Source organism: Delphinus delphis, chromosome 1 (genome assembly GCF_949987515.2).
Source record: "Delphinus delphis chromosome 1, mDelDel1.2, whole genome shotgun sequence".
Lineage (NCBI taxonomy): Eukaryota > Metazoa > Chordata > Mammalia > Artiodactyla > Delphinidae > Delphinus > Delphinus delphis.
Window position 1 is genome coordinate 77,606,632 of NC_082683.1, and position 17,761 is coordinate 77,624,392.

Here is a 17,761-nt window from a genome sequence, read left to right on the forward strand (position 1 = left end):
AGAAGACGCGAGCCCAGCCCGCTCCCCCCCTTTTCACCCTGGCTGGGTCCAATGGCAGTCCCCGCCGCGGAGCCTGGTCGGAAGCCGCCCCGCCCCGCTCCCGCCCTCTGGGTCCCCTCCGCCCCACCTCCTTCGCCCGGCGGGAGGCGGCGGCCGCGGCCGTCACGTGCCCTGGCAGCCGCCAAGTGAGGCCGCTTTTGCGACGCGGTGACAGCCAAATGGTGCGACAGGAGGAGTTGCCGCCGCGGCCGCACAGCCCCGCACCGAGAGGTTCGAGGCGGCTCCTGGCGTCGCCCTGAGGCAGCGACTGAGCAAGAGAGTCCAGCACGGGCGGGCGGCGGCGAGGGGGAGCCCGCTACGAGTGTCCCGGCTCCCCGCCGCTCTCCAAGGACCGGGCGAAATAAGCCGCGCCTCCAGCAGGGGCTGCGCCTCCATGAATCCCTAGGTTTTTTTCTTTCTCTCCCCGCTCCTCACCCCCCACCCCGGATCCCGTCCCGCCTTCTCCCTTCGCCCGCCAGCAGCGGCCGCGTCCAGGTGTGGAGTCCAGAGCGGAAAGCAATGGCGTCCAACCCCGAACGGGGGGAGATTCTGCTCACGGAGCTGCAGGTAAGGGCCGCGGCCCGTGCACGAGGCGCTGGCGGAGCAGAGGGAGAGAGTCTGGCGCGGGGTAGGGGGCCTAGGGGAGCCGTGCGGCCGCCGCGCCCCTAGCCCGCTAAGTGAGGAAACTCGGGGATGTCACTCGGGAGCCGCTTCCTTCTGGAGCCAGAGCCTCTGCCCCCGCCGGAGCCGTGGCCTGCCACCAACTTAATTTGACTCTGCCTACCAGAGGGACCCCATCCTGCGGCCGGCGTCTGCTCTCACCCGGTCTTCGGGGCGGCCAGTTCGCCTCCCCCTCTCTTGTGTCAGAGCCGCCCGCGGACACCCCTGGCGCCCCCTACCTCCTGCGGGCCGGGCCCCGCCCCGCCTTTCCCTCGAACACCGCTCCTTAAACTCCTTTGAATGACTCCCAAGCTGTTTTCTTGTCCCTCCCCTTCCCCTCCGACTCTGCACAAAGAGCGCCCCCATAACTTCCAGTCCCCAGACAAGTTTTTTTTTTTTTTAAAGAAAAAACAAAAATAAAGTGTCTCACCCAATGCTGGCTTCACTTCACCAACCCTCTTTAGGTGGCTAGATTTCTTTCTTTTATTTTGAGGGCTAACCCATTTATTTCTTTTTTACCAAGTGATAGTTACATGGTCCCCTTCTCAGCTACTCCCGGCTCAGATCCGGAAGCTCAGATGCTGATGCTTTTCAGGCTTTCATTTTCCCTCCTGTTTGAATACCAAAAAAAGAACTACAGAAGTTGTTTACAAACGGCAAAGCAGTCGACTAAGGGAAAATGTTGGGCACCACATGCTTGCAGAAGATGTGAACAAAATAGATCCCTTAATTAAAGTCCACGTTGATTAGCAATATTATTCTTCCCATTTTCCAGCTAAATATTTGATGATGTAGGCACGATATTGGTGTTTAGGTCTCTTTGATGTGCAGGGTACGTGCGCTACCTTGTTGGGTTTATTTTTCTTTACTTTGGAGTGTCCCAGAGATGTTTACATCTGGATTAAAGTTTCATGCTTGTTCTTTGACTTAAACTTATTTTGGTTTGTTTAAATATAGTCGTCTTTTAGCTACTCGAAGATTGAGATGGGAGTTAAAAGAAAAAAAAATAGCCTACTTACATTCGTTTTTGTGTGTTGGGCAGTTAATTTTTTTTGAGAAGGCTGAATCTAGACACTCTGAAGGGTTCATTCTGATGATTTCAAAATTCAGTTGCTTCTAAGTTTTTTGCTGTTTAAATGTATTTTCGATAAATTCCTATATTAGCTTGGTTTATTGTGCAGTTAGATATAAGCTTGAAGGCATATAATACTCGATATTTCCTCCATAAAAATAGATTTCAACAAGATATATCAATGCACTTTTGCAAATTTGGAATCCTTTGGAAATGCAAGGCTGAATTTCATATTATTGAACATGTTGCTATATAGTGTTTTAATTACTCTTAGTCTTTTCTAAGGAAGTCTTCCAGCATACCAGTTAGCTAAATGAATGGAATTTATTGTTTTATTACTTTACGTGAGCTTTTGAAAAGAAGTTTGAGGCACATCAGAAATGCTTTCCATTGCCTAGTCTTGAAATTTGAAAAGCATATTTTACTTCTGACTGAAAAAAAGCCATGAAAATAACAGAATTTTTCCTTGAGCGGAGTGGCTTCAGAATCATAAAGTATTTGGCATCCTTATTTGTATTTTATAGAAAGTTGATGTAAAAAACTCTTATTTTGGTACTGAATGTGAAAATATATTTTCATGTATATTAAAATATAACATTTAGGGACTTTTAATAAAACCATTTTTTACAATAACAAAGAAGCAAGTCAAATAAATAGGAATATTTAAATACGAGTATTTTAAAAATGGGACCAGACTAGGGGAACGTCCAATCTAAAGTTAGACTTTTAAATAAACTAAAATGTAACTCCCTCCAGTAAAAGAATAGTTTTTAATAAGTGTTACATTTTAGGTTGTCATGTATATCCAGGACATTTTTCTTCGTGTATTTGACTCCCAATTCTAATAAAAGTTATTGCATTTGGACTTTATCATGTTTATTAAAATAATTGAAAATATTATTTATATCAGCACTCAAAGATGAACCATGATAAAATTTGCTTCACCAAGTATATGCATCTGTTCAAACATTTTATTATTTCATTGGGTCATGAAACTAGAATATAGTAACCAAATATTTATCAAACTTGTTTGGAGAACCAGTTTTTAAAAACCTTCTAAGTTGTTTGAATTTATTTAAATTGAAAAGTTGTTTAATGTGAGGTTCTTAATGCTTTTCTGCCATACAGATTTTAAGTAATTAAATAATAATTTGTGTATCAAGTTTTTAAATTGTTTAGTTGAAATTGTTACTTTGCCATATCTTTTCTCACTCTGAAAGTTACATGTTACAACTTCTTTTAATGAAATTTATACTTTATTTAGAAACATTGTACATCCAACATGTAAAAAATTATTTTTCGAATTATATGGCAGAATTTGAAATACTTTACTTGAGGTGGAATTGGCTTATTATAAGTTTTGATTGTGGAAAGACAAAGAAAATCTGAAACCACGGTCTTGTTAATTGTAATATTTCTATATAATGTAATGTTTCTAACTCTTGTTAGTAATTTAAGAGACATTCAACAAGGAATCATTAATAAAGTATATACAAACTTTGAAGGCTAGAGGCTTCAATGTGTAAGGAAGAATATTTGCTGTGGTAAAAATAAAAATAGGCTGTTAAAAAACATAAACTTAGTTGGCAATTTCTAATTTTTATCTCTTGTAATTAACTTGTTATGTCAAGTTCTCTTGTTTTTTATTTGAAGTGTAGTGGGAAAATGAGTGTGATACTTTCATGAGGCCAAAGAAATTAAAGTTTATTTTCAAGGAAACTGAGTTAATAATGAAAACTATATAAAGAATCTCAAAATGAAAATGTTGGCTACAACAATAATTTTGTAGAGTGTAGACCCAGATATCGAGTAGCATACTTATAAAGTTACCTTGTTGATTATCGGATATTCATCTTCATCAAAATAGCTAATAAAGTGTTGGGAATCTTGAATTCCATTCTCAGCAGAATTTATTTAGGTAGAGGTGACTTGCTCAAGTGGAAGGTTGAGGTAGCTGGTCTTAAGTTACAGCGATTCATTTCAAGAAACCTTTATTGAGTAGCTACCAAAGGTATATTGGAGGGCATAAAGATGACAGGATATGGCTTTTACTTTCTAGAGGAGAGTACAAATAACGTTTATTGATTATCTGCTGTATGATAGACATTGTACTTGGTACCCTGTGTACCTTATGTAATCTTTAAAACAATCCAGTAAAGTGAGTGTTGTTATTTCCATTTTACAGATCAGGAAACTAAGTTCAGGAATAGTTAAGTCAGTCATTCATGTTCACAATGTTAAGTCTGAGTTTGAATTTGGATTTATATCTTTTCCACTACACCATTTTGTAATATGTGGACCCATAAATGTTTTGCATTCCAATATTGTAAATGTGTGAACTTTCTAAAAATTGGCCCCAAATGTAGTTAACCAGAGTTAACTTTAATATAAACTTTATACTACTTGTTAGGTTCCTCTCGAACAAGGAAAAGTGATTTCCACATTTTATTTGGTAGTCTATAATTTTTGTTTGTTTGTTTTTTGTTTTTGTTTTTTTGCGGTACGCGGGCCTCTCTCTGTTGTGGCCTCTCCCGTTGCGGAGCACAGGCCCCGGATGCGCAGGCTCAGCGGCCATGGCTCACGGGCCCAGCCGCTCCGCGGCATGTGGGATCTTCTCGGACCAGGGCACGAACCTGTGTCCTCTGCATCGGCAGGCGGACTCTCAACCTCTGCGCCACCAGGGAAGCCCCGGTAGTCTATAATTTAACAGTGCTTTATTATTGCAAATAAGGTATAACATTCTACAAAGAATAACACTACAATAACATTTTTGCAGGTTTTCTTCATTTAACAATTAATGTTCCGGATGAAAGTTGTCAGATGTTCACCCAAAACCTACCAAAAGATTTCACGTTTCTCTGTAGACTGTCCGTAAGATAAGCTTTGCTTTAAAATTTTAAGCTATGTAACCAAGCTGTGTGTTTGGCACTGACTAGGTACACAGTACATTGATGAGAAGGCTCCATTTGTTACCTAGGATGAGAAATGTCTTGACTGTTGAAAGTTGACTATGATCATTGACTTAAGAAATTACTTAGTTTTCTTTATTTTACATTTCTAATCCCTTGTCCCAAAAATATTCCCTTAAAAAGTTCAAAAGGGATTTCTGCACTAGTTATGTTATATCTACATACAGCACCCTCTTATTTTACACATTTGATGGGAAATTAGGAGGTGACATCTAATTTTGCAGTGATACTGGAACGTAGAAGGTGTCTGTGTTGGGAGGATTAAGACTAGCATGAGTTGGGGGAATGTAGCATGAGAAAGTAGGTAGATGGTTAAGACACATTTTACAGTTTTTTTTCAAATTATCAATGTAATACAAGTGTATTCTAGAAAATCTGGAAAATGCAGAAAAGCATCAAAGTAAATAGAAAGTGCTAATAGTTCTATCAGAGTAGTTGACAAGCTTTTCCAACTTACAAGTCCCATGGCATTTGAGTCCATTTCCTCTTTTTCCTCCCTTTTTTAAAAAAATTGAGATATATTTGACATACAATGTGTGATTTTAAGGTATACGACATACTGATTTGATATTTTTCCTCCCTTCTGTATCCTATTTTACTTATTAGAATTGTAAAGAGAAATGAGGTTTATAGAGTTTTAAGATAGAAATAGCTGTAGGTAAAAAAAAAATTGCCACTAGTTCTAGATAAGTGGATCAAAGTAGCTTTATTGACTTTTTTATCTCAAAATATTTTTATTTTGAGTAAATCTTTGTGCTGAAACTGGTATTATAAAATGATGGCTCTAAAATGATCATGTTTTTCGATCATCTCTAATTAGTTAATAGAGAGATGAATATCACTTAAAATAATGTTACTTCCAGAAACATATATGATATTTGAACAGAGTAGTTAATTTTACATCATTTTCTAGTACTGTGTACTCTGTTGAACAATTGTCAAATGTCTACTCTATTTCAAAAACCAATTTTACTCTCATCAGAGTATGACAGAAATCATGTAACATTTAATACGAATAACTTTTGGTATGCAGCAGAGTTCAAACTTGGCAACAAAGAAAGTCAAAACTAGTTAAAAGCTTTAAAAAGATACTTAAAATCTTGACTGAGAAAAACATACTAATGAAAAAGTAAACTTCTGATATCTTAGAAAAGCAGAAATAGAGAACATTTATTTTGATACATGTCTAGTTTCTCTTAATGTTATTTAATGAAATCTTATTTGAAACTAGCTCTGTTGTCACATTCAGTTTTTCACAATCTCAGAAAAATTAAATTTGTGTAATATTATATACATAAATATTGTCTGTTAAAAATGAAGAACAGGAAAGCCTGGGAGGAGTGTATTTGATGATAAATACCTTAGATTTGAAGGTAACTGTTGGTGTCATGTTATAGAGATGAACTGATAGACAAGAATTACATAATATATACTGTTATTAGGATATATCTATTTTAGGAACTTGGCAATGTTTACTTTTTCTAATTGGTTGAAGCTTTACTGCCCTGGCTTACAAACATCATAATTTATTGGAAAGTTGTCATTACAGAATTTAGAATTTATTTTAGATTATAGAAAATATACTTACCACCCAATATGTATGCTAAATATCATATATTTTACAATTAATCATATTGTTTTCCCTTTCCTATAGTTGTTTCCTTAGAGAGTCTCTAAGGAGGTGCTTTTTTTGTCCGTTTCAGAATTTTCATTGAATAAATTTCATTAAATTTTCAGATTTTTTTTCCCATTTATTAAACCTTAGGTACACTGGTTTGGATTAATCATTATCCATCCATATATCATTGTAATAAACACCCATGAACCAGCACTCACTCCCCAACTCCCCCTAAAAGCTAGGAACTTAACCTATACATGGTTTTTCTTCATTCCATCCCCCTACCTCCACCTTCTTGTCATCCAAAGTAACCATCATCCTGAGTCCTGTGTTCATTCTCTTTTTTTAGTTTTGTTGGATATACAATTCTAAAAGTTATATCTTTTATTTTAGTTGTTTTTATATAATTGTGTTCAATATAATCTCTCTAAACTTGATTTTTCACTTATTATTGCTGATTTAACCATATTATTGTATGTTGCTGTAATCACTCATTTTAATTGCTGTGTGATATTTCAATGAGTAAAATATTCAACTCTCCCCTTATTGGATATTTGGATATTTATCCACTGACTTTTCCTTGTTGGGCCTTTATTTATTTTCTGGTTTTTGTAATTGTGAACGATGATACTATGGATGTTCTGTGCATTCTTTCTTATTGCATATATGTAAGAGTTTCTATTAATTATATACCCAGATGTAGAATTGTTGCCTCACAGGGTAATGCCCAGCTTGCAGTGTGGTTGTGCCAATTTATAGTCATGTCAGCAGGTAAGAAACAAAAGATCCCTTGGTCATCCATCCTTTCTGACATTTGCTGTTGTCTTTTAATTTTTACAAATCGGAAGAGTATAAAATGCGATCTCATCGAATGGTCTTGATTTGCATTTTCCTGATCATCACTGATGTAGAATATTTTTTTTTTAATGTTTACTGGCCTTTTATGTTTCCTCTTCAGTGAAATTTCTGTTCATGAGTCTTGCCTATTTTTCTGTGTTTTTTAAATTGATTTATAAGAGTTCTTTATATTCCTCATATAAATCCTTTGTGTGTATTGTGAATGTCTTATCTCAGTTTGTAACTTGTCTTTTCACTTTCTTTTGCGGGTTTGTGGGAGGGACAGTTTTAAGTGTTTTACCTTTTTGGCAAATATTGAAAATCATTTACATCATTGTGATCAGCAAGCCTGCACTTAATATCTAGTCTAGGTTTGGTATAGAAAGGGTAAAGTTATACAGTTTATGACTCATGGATTTACAAAGTTTCCACAGGAATAACTATAGGAAGTTGTATAAAATATTGTATTGTTTAACACATACTAGGCACTCAAATGTTATTTGACTCAAAGGGTAAATTTAGAAATAAATAGTGTAAATTATATATGTAAATAGTTCATCAGTTGCTTATTTTCCCATTCCATATCTTTTCAGTGCAAATTTATTACTATTACTAATTATTAACATTCTTTCATTTGAAGGACAATATATTCCAAGTCTAGAATTATGTGAATTGGTCATTCAGTCATATGCATAGCTTGTCAATAAAGTGCTGTAGCTGATCAGATTTAATACTGGATATAAAATAGAAAATAATCATCTCTTGCAGAATTTACTGGTATTTACAAACCTGGAATCCTAAATGCAGTTCTTGCCATTGCTGTGCTATCTGTTGATGAAAAAAAAAACTAAATTTAGTATTTGTTAAATTTATTGATGGTATGCCTAAAAAACTTTTGACTAATTGGACACTCCTTAAAATTCCACTGAGAAAAATGTATTTGTTGAATATATAAATATATCATATAATCAAGAAGACTTTTACTTAAGGTACATTTTTAATAAATAAGTGAATTTAGTCATTCGTCATGTAGCATTTTGATCCATTGACAAATTAGCCTACTTCTCATTTTGCAGCTCCTGTGATTGAATATATCATCCAATATGGCAGTTAATTGTTAAATTATATGTGTGTCTCCCACTTTCAGGACAGGAACTAGGTCTTACTCAGTTTTATGCCCCTAGCACCTGACATATGGCTTTCACTTGATATATGCTTGAATAAATAATGCTTAATAAATAAATGACTGATTTCTGTGACTAATTCTATGACCCGTTTACTACATCTGACTTTTCTGTATTTCTGAAGGTGATCATTCTTTTGTTGCCCGTGTTAGAAAGATCTGCTAGTCACTATCATTTGACTGCAGTCTCAGCCTCTTCAGTTGATTCTTCTATTTATGTAAATTGAATTCATTCATTGCTTTGCCACTGCCCAAGTTTGGGCTCTCATTATCATTTGGATGATTACAGTATCTTGATATTCCACCTCTACTTCTTCAGTCTCATTCTGTTTTTGTTTAGACTATGTACAGCTGCTAGATTCAGAAGTTGTCTGCAGCATTCAGTGACTCCTGACTGCTTGTGAGATACAGTCCTAATTCCTTAGCTCAGAGCTGAAAGCTGTCATTGCCGTGGCCCCAGAATACCTTTTTTTCTTTTTAATTTATTTTTGACGCAGGTGCAAAGGCAATCCTGTGGAGGATTTTCTTTCCTTCTTTCGTTTTTCTTTTAATTAATTTATTTATTTTTGGCTGCATTGGGTCTTCATTGCTGCTCGCGGGCTTTCTCTAGTTGCGGCGAGCAGGGGCTGCTCCCTGTTGATTCTCATAGCAGTGGCTTCTCGTTGCGGAGTGTGGGCTCTAGGCACACGGGCTTCAGTAGTTGTAGCATGCAGGCTCAGTGGTTGTGGCTTGCGGGCTTAGTTGCTCCACGGCATGTGGGATCTTCCCAGACCAGGGCTTGAACCCATGTCCTCTGCATTGGCAGGTGATTCTTAACCACTGTGCCACCAGGGAAGCCCCCCAAAATACTTTTTTTTTTTTTTTTTGTGGTACGTGGGCCTCTCACCGCTGTGGCCTCTCCTGTTGCGGAGCACAGGCTCTGGACGCGCAGGCCCAGTGGCCATGGCTCACGGGCCTAGCCGCTTCGCGGCATGTGGGATCCTCCCGGACCGGGGCGCGAACCCATGTCCCCTGCATCGGCAGGCGGACTCTCAACCACTGCGCCACCAGGGAAGCCCCCCAAAATACCTTTTAATTCTTAACTCTTTTCATGCAAACAGCCTGTGTTTTAGGCATACCATGATTAGTGATTTTTCCTCACCTATATTCTGTCTGTATTTTATTGTTTTATTTTTTTCAACTGGAATGTTTCTTTAGGGCCTAGTTTAGATTTGCTTTTTAATTTTTTTTCTTATTTTCCCCTAGTCATGTATAATGTCTCCTCAAAATTTACGTAGGATATTTTCTATCTCATGACTTTTACCATACATTGTATTGCACCATAGTTGTTTGCATCCTACCTCATTTTCTCTGCTGTGTTGAATGCTTAAAATCTTTGACAAAAAGAACTATATGTCCTGTCTTCACCTTTACGCCTTTAGTCCTTAGCAGAGCAACTTATAAATAGTAGCTACTTGTTAGTGTCTGTTGAATAAATAACAGGCTCATGTCCAAAAGTCCCCAGATTTTAAGTTTATTACCTAAAACTTTTTTCTTGCTTTTGTTATGGTCTTTTTGAGGGAGCAGAACTGCATTGTGTCGTTTTTCTTTGGGTAGGGCCACTTGACATGTACATGATTTTAAGTTTATTACCTTTAGTCGTAATAATTTAGTTCCTCATCTCAGACCGAGAATTTTCTACTGACAGAAGGAACAAAGTCTAGATACAACTGAAGCAAGTAATAATTAATTTATATTGATGTTATTTCACTGAATCCTTAAGACAATTCTACTGAATTTGTACTATTATCTCTACTTTATAGGCAAGAAAGCAAAAGTTTAAAGGAAATAACCTCCATGGTCACATAATTGGCATGAACCAAGATGCTCTCTGACTTGAGAGGACAAATTCCTCTTAACCCATATACTATAGTTTCTCTTTCTTCTTTTGGCATTTTTCTCTGCTCCTCCTTTTCCCAGACTCACCCCACTCCAGTAACCACCCCCTATCTCCTGTCTGCTCAGGTTCTTACCCTAGCCTTTCACTTTGTGCAGCATCTCTTATATCATTCCTTCTCTCTCAACAATGCCTATGTTTGCTTTTTCACTAGGATTATTCTTGATGACTAGCTAGTTGATCTGAAGGACAGATCTTACCTTCAAGCTCTAGGTAGGATAGGCTTGAACCCACAATCTTATGGCCTATGGAAATCCTAAGTCTCCCCAAGATTTGTTTTCCTGGTGGGAAGCTCTTAAATTCTCAGGGCACCCTCTGCTTCCTGGGTTTCTGTTTCTACATATGTTTATAGGCATGTAACAACTTAATTGGTTTCAGCAAAGATACTTATATTTCACTTAGTCCTCTCTCCCATAGTATACCCAGTTTCATATCCCATGGTTGGCTCCTCTCTCCTCAACTTCCTGTCTATTCTTCAATCCTTTCTTTCTTATTTGCCATCAAAACTCCAAATTCTTCTCTCCCTGAAGAAGAACAGTTCAGTTCCCTCAAATTCTTCCTCTCAAAAGGCAGAGCCAAGTTCCTCAAGTGTTCATCAAACAAGACCTTACATATTAAAAGAATCAGTCCTCCTTAGAAAACAGGTATAGTTGTAAACAGCAAAACTTATTTCTTGCTGTGTCAGTAAAAGTTATCTAATTTTCTGTTCTCTTGGGAGCCTTGAGGAGCGGGGAAGTATTCTTTTATCTACTAATGAGCCTGTCAGTTAGAAGTGCCTGTGACAATAAAGATAGTTGACCCTATCAATTCTTGATGCATTATCAGTTTGATACGTAAAGAAAAGGAAGCGTTGAGTTTTAAAAGTAGGCATTTTTTTTTAAGATACTTAAGCATGTTACAACTAGCAAGTCATGGACCAGTGCTGTTCATGATGATATTTTCACCCTAAGAACAATGTTGTATGAGTATGTATTCTGTATATGTCTATATAAAGTTGCCAGTTTATAAGTAGAGATGCGGACTGTACTCCATTCTGAGATTTTGCTGTTTCTGCTTCTCTTTATATCCTTCCATTCTTGATGTCAAAATGTACTCTCTTTTAAGAAATGATTAGAATAATTGATAGTTATATTCTAACTGGCAAAATAATAAATCAGTAATCTTATATATATCTGCCAAATTTCTTTTTGGAAATTTACTGATCAATAATTTTAAGGCCTAGTTGAAATCACTGGTCTAGTAGGTAAAGTTTTGAAATCATACAGATCTAGGTTTAAATCCCATATTTAGCACAAATTAGCTGTCTGACTTTGTGGGTTATTTAGCTCCATGAGGCAAATTTTCTTATAAAAATGGTGATAATTTCTGGCTCAGGGCTATTGTAAGGTTTTTTTTTTAATTGAAGTATAGTTGATGTGCAATATTATGTAAGTTACAGTGTACAATATAGTAATTTACAATTTTTAAAGGTTATACTCCATTTATAGTTATTATAAAATATTGGCTATATTCCCTATGTTGTACAGTATATCCTTGTAGTTTATTTTATACGTAATAGTTTGTACCTCTTAATCCCCTACCCCTATATTGCCCCTACCTCCTCCCCCTCCCCACTGGTAACCACTAATTTGTTCTCTATATCAGTCAGTCTGCTGCTTTTTTGTTACATTCACTAGATTGTTGTATTTTTTATATTCCACATGTAAGTGATATCATACAGTGTTTGTCTGACTTATTTCACTTAGCGTAATACCCTCCAACTCTATCCATGTTGCTGCAAATGGCAAAATTTCATTCTTTTTTATGGCTGAGTAGTAGTCCATTGTATATATACCACAGCTTCTTTATCCATTCATCTGTGGACGGACACTTAGGTAGCTTGCATATCTTGGCAATGGTAAATAATGCTGCTGTGAACACTGGGGTGTATGTATCTTTTAGAATTAGTGTTTTTGTTTTTTTCAGATACATACCCAGGAGTGGAATTACTGGGTCTTGTGTAGTTCAATTTTTAGTTTTTTGAGAAACCTCCATACTGTTTTCCACAGTGGCTGCACCAATTTACATTCCCACCAACAGTGTATGAGGGTTCCCTTTACTCCACACCGTCGCCAGCATTTATTTGTTTGTTTGAAATTTATTTTATGTTGGAATATAGTTGATTAACAATGTTGTGTTTCTGGTGTACAGCAAAGTGATTCTGTTATAAATATACATGTATCTATTCTTTTTCAAATTATTTTCCCATTTAGGTTGCTACATAATATTGAGCAGAGTTCTCTGCACAATGCAGTAGTCCTTGTTGGTTATCCATTTTAAATATAGCAGCTTGTACAAGTCAATCCCAAACTCCCTAACTCTCCCTCCCCACACCCTTCCACCCTGGTAACCGTAAGTTAGTTCTCTAAGTCTGTGAGTCTGTTTCTGTTTTGTAAGTAAGTTCATTTGTATCATTTTTTTTTTTTTTTAGATTATGCATGTAAGCAGTATCATACGATATTTTTCTTTTTCTGTCTTTTGTTGTTTTTGTTCTTTTTGATGATAGCCGTTCTGACCGGTGTGAAGTGATATCTCATTGTGGTTTTGATTTGCATTTTTCTGATGTATTTTTTTAAATGATGTACATAAAGTTCCTGGTATATAATAAACAGTAATCCTTCCCCTGCAGGTTTATGTTTTAGGATTACTTCATTTTTCTTTAAATATTTAAGTTTTGTGGTTGACAGGCTGGCTGAAGTTGGGCATAAGAGATCTAGAGAACTGATCGTACTTCATAGGTTGTTTTCCCCTCTTTTCTTTCCTCTTTTGCTTCATAGAGGGTGTAATGAGGATAGCTATCTGAAAGATGTGTGTATTTCCATGATTGTCTTAATTTAAATTATCAGTATGCTGCAGTTATGTGTGTAAGAATAATAAGAAAATGATAGTTTGATAAATGATGAACTTCTAGGATTGAGCTTTCATATAAGAGTCTGTTATTTGTCATGCAAAAAATATGCATTGTAAATATTGAGCAATAGAACAATTCAGAGATTTCATGAAGCAGTTTAAATAAGTTCAGATCCTTATTTTGTCCTTTCCTAGAGGCTTTTGGACTTTTTATAAATTTGAACTAAGATTATATATCTGCAGATTCCAAAATGGTCCCTCACATTTCAGCACTGGAGAAACAGACTTGTGGTAATATACTTCTGAATATTAATAAATGATATCAACTCTAATTGAATATGTTTGAGCTTTGATGTGTAAGTTATAGTAAATGTCCAATTGTTTGTTGCTTATTGGTTAGAATAATTGACTTTTCATTTTGTTGCTGTGGAAACCTTGTCTTTGCACTCCAGCATCAGGAGAGTTCATTTTACTATAAATTTTTGTTCTGGTGCATGTTTTCATTGTGTTAAAACCTCATAAAACTCTATATAAAATTCTGCACTTAGTTTTGGTTTGTCCTTTTAAGGATTGGAAATCTTAAATATCAGATCTAAAGTAAAATTCTTACTTATCAAATCCCTAAAAAAAACCACTTGACTAAATCTTAAAAAAAAAAAAGTGGACCTTTCCTTTCCTTTCCTTTTTTTTTGAAGTTAGCAAGATGGCAGATAGTCTTTATTTTACTGTACTGTAATGGTAATTATAGAAATGAAACTGGTGTTGGTTGGTTACCTCATACAAAATAAAGGAAGATGTAGAAAAAATATGAGTAATATTACTAATAGCAATATCACTCTGTTTGTGAAGCATTTTTGAGTTATAAAGCACTTTTATATGTATTATTTCAGTTGATTCTTAAGATGACCCTTTTAGTTAGGCATAGGGAGGAATTATTATACCCAGTTTACAGGTGTTCATGTTTACTCAGCCAATGCCTGCTTTAACCTAAACCGTTATCTTCTGACTCCTATCCCTCATTTTAGTACTCTATACAATTCTAGTTTTATTAACTTTTAAAGTTGTAATCTTTTTCTTTACTATGCTTAAAAAATGGTTAACATTTTTAAAGCTATTTTAAAAATGAATGTCATTTTTTTTTCAAGGGAACAGAACAGCTAGAAAGGCAATATATAGTTTGCCACCTAGTTGTGAGTATTCACGGTAGTATCAAAGTCCTTTGTAGAATTTTTATAAGATAAAAATATTGTAGAGGCATAGTGATTCCAGCAGTAGTAGTGTGTAACTTCTGGAGAGTTTATCATGGTTTAAAGTTTATACATAATTTAAAAATCATTTAAAGAATTTATTACTAATGAAGTTGAATGATATTTTCTATATTTATAAATTATATATGTTTAAATAGGCCAATCATGTTACCCACAATATCGACTTGCAAAGTGAGTATTTTATATGCATGAGACATATTAGTGCACTGAAAAATTACTCATTTTATATCTTTTAAAGGAATAATATATATCTCTCTGATGTTAAAATTTAGTCTGCACTTACTTCTGGTTTGTTTGTGGGGGCAAATATCTTATAGTAATAAACTGCTTTAAATAAAAAAGTTTTTAAAACACCTTAGAATAAACTTCATTTTATAAGCCCTTTTCCACTTGAGCATCTAATAACTTTCCTAAAATATTTTGTTGTAACATGTTAACACTTCTAGTGATCATAGCATTTGGGCCTAAATACATTCAGATAGATTTGTGAGAAAAAGGATGATCTATTTGTTTTTGTTATCTACATTAATTTTATCCTCCTTTCTTGTGCCTAAGTAATTTCTTATTAGTGGTAGTATTCTCATCCCTACCCTGGTTTTTCCTTGCTACGCTCTTTACAGTCTGAGAACTGTACTTTTATTATGCCCTACCACTAAAATAGAATTCATTTTATCTTCTAAGGAAGTTAAAAATAGCTATACAGTTAACTGAATGTATTTCTGGGTTTTATTTTTCTTGTTGCTCAATATGTGACTCGTTCAAGGCCAGCTCTATTGCCAGTGCCTAAAACCAAACCAAACCAAACAACAAAACACTAAGTATCAATACTCTGCAATTCAGCTTTGACTTTACTCTGTCTAACCTTGTGCCTTCTTAAAAAAGACAATATTCTCTGTCCACCTAGATCCTGTAGAAGTAAAATGCTCAGCTCTTGGCTAGGCTATAATGGGATAATGTAATACAACTTGATTCCTAATGGGGTTACTATAACTTTTTTTCAGCAAATCTGATGTTTTCTTCTGTAAAAAAAAGCACTGTATTTCCTTTTTTGGTGACTTTAGATTTCCAGTTAGCTCTTTTATCAGAAGTACTTATTTGATCAGATTATGATGCTTTTAAAAAAGTTTTTTAATTGTGGTAAAATGCACATAACATTTACCATGGTAATCATTTTTAAGTATATAGCTCAGTGGCATTAAGTACATCCACCGTGTTGTACAACTATCACCACCATCCATCTGTAGAACTCCTTTCATCTTGGAAAGCTGAAACTGTACCCATTAAACACTAACTTCTCACTACCCCCTTTCCTCAGGTCCTGGCAAAAACTATTCTACTTTCTGTCACTATGAATTTGACATATAAGTGAAATCATGCTGTGTATATCTTTTTGTGACTGGCTTATTTCACTTAGCTTAATGTCTTCAAGGTTCATCTTTGTTATAGCATGAATTTCCTTCCTTTTTAATCCTGAATAATATTCCATTGTATGTATATACCACATGTTGTTTATTCATCCATTAATGGACCCTTGGCTTGCTTCCTTTGATGATCTTTTTTTAATATATATTGCACTGAGGTATTGTACCTAGTTGTGATCGTTTGATAGGGTATAACTGTTCAGTGCAGTAGCCGCTAGTCATATGTAGCTATTAAAGTTTAAATTAATTGAAATTAAATAAAATTTAAAATTTAATTCTTGGGGCTTCCCTGGTGGCGCAGTGGTTGAGAGTCCGCCTGCCGATGCAGGGGACGTGGGTTCGTGCCCCGGTCCGGGAGGATCCCGCGTGCCGCGGAGCGGCTGGGCCCGTGAGCCATGGCCGCTGGGCCCGCGCGTCCGGAGCCTGTGCTCCTCAACGGGAGAGGCCACAGCAGTGAGAGGCCCGCGTACCGCAAAAAAAAAAAAAAAAAAAAAAAAATTTAATTCTTCATTCACATTAGCCACAGTTTTAAGTGCTCAGTAGCCACATGTGGCTAGTGACTGCCATATGGGCAGCATTGATATATAGAACATTTTGATCATCACAGAAAGTTCTATTAACAGTGCTGTATAATGAATGCACAGGCTTATTTTAATACCTTGAATTTAAGGAAGACAGAAAAGTCTCTTGTGGATTATGGAAATATTTTTATTTATATTTGAATAAAGAAATGTTTTAGTTTTGTTTAGAAAATAATTATATCTGTTTAAAGACATTTTTTGCAGTGAGTCAAGAGTTTTGGGTTCACACTCTTGACTGGAAAGTATTAAAGTACTTTGTGCTGAATGAATGTTAAATTGGTTTTCAAGTGAAGTAAAACAATGTCTTAGAAGTTTAATATATTAAAAATATGTAAAGTGTATATATCTGTATATATCAGAGATTTACAGGAAAGTAGACTGAGTTTGAAATCATATTTTATGTCCATTATTCTCTTAGTTAGGAGAGTATGTGTTGTGTTTGCTTTTAGGAGTTGGAGTTAATTGATCTCAGGTGTAGAAGACAGCAAACGATGATTAGTAGTAATTTGTCCAGTTTCTTCATGTTGAGATCTTAAAACAACTTATTCTAGAAATTCTGTATTTTAAATTTTATTTTTTTATCGAGATATAATTGCCGTATAACATTGTAATAGTTTTAGGTATACAACATAACAATTTGATACATGTCTATGTTGCTAAAAGATTATCACAACAATTCTAGTTAACATCATCATCACACATAGTTACAAGTTTTTCTTTTCTTATGATGAGAACTTTCATAAGCTCTATCTTAGCTACTTTCCAGTATACTATACAGTATTGTTAACTAGAAATTCTGTACTGTATTCTTAAGCATTTTTACTATCACTGAAATTAGATGAAGCTTTTTTTTTTGCTGACAACCTCAAATGCCATCTTTAGAGAACTGGTGGGGCAGATGGTGTGTGTGCGTGTGTGCGTGTGTGCGTGTGTGTGTGTGTGTGTGTGTGTGTGTAGCATTCCCTTTATTACTCTGTGTTGTGTGTTTTAATTAATACCACTTTATCGACTTATCTTTTTAGATTACTTTTTAAAAATGTATCACAGTATATTTTAAAATGCATGAAACTGTTTTTGAACCTGCTGGCTATGTTTAGAAATTAATTTAATTGCTGAATAAGTGCTTGAGCTTGAGCTCATTTAAATCTAGCATTTTAAAAGTAATTTTTTTAACTTTTTATTAATTCTATGAGCATCTTATTTGAAAGACTGTAAGCCAAAAATAAAATTCCTCATTTCTTAGAATAATGGTTCATGTATTTCTTTTCAGAAGTAAAAGGAAATTGAT

At 35.6% G+C, this 17,761-nt stretch overlaps 1 protein-coding gene across 1 annotated transcript in view; it reads left to right on the forward strand.

The window, feature by feature from the left end:
• The first annotated feature begins 251 nt into the window (after positions 1 to 251).
• PKN2 (protein kinase N2) overlaps positions 252 to 17,761 on the forward strand; it is a 129,419-nt gene continuing 111,909 nt past the window's right edge. The window contains exon 1 of the mRNA XM_060024962.1: positions 252 to 606. Within this exon, the coding sequence (XP_059880945.1) occupies positions 559 to 606 (48 nt within the window). The 5' untranslated portion in view covers positions 252 to 558. The remainder of the gene's footprint in view (positions 607 to 17,761) is intronic.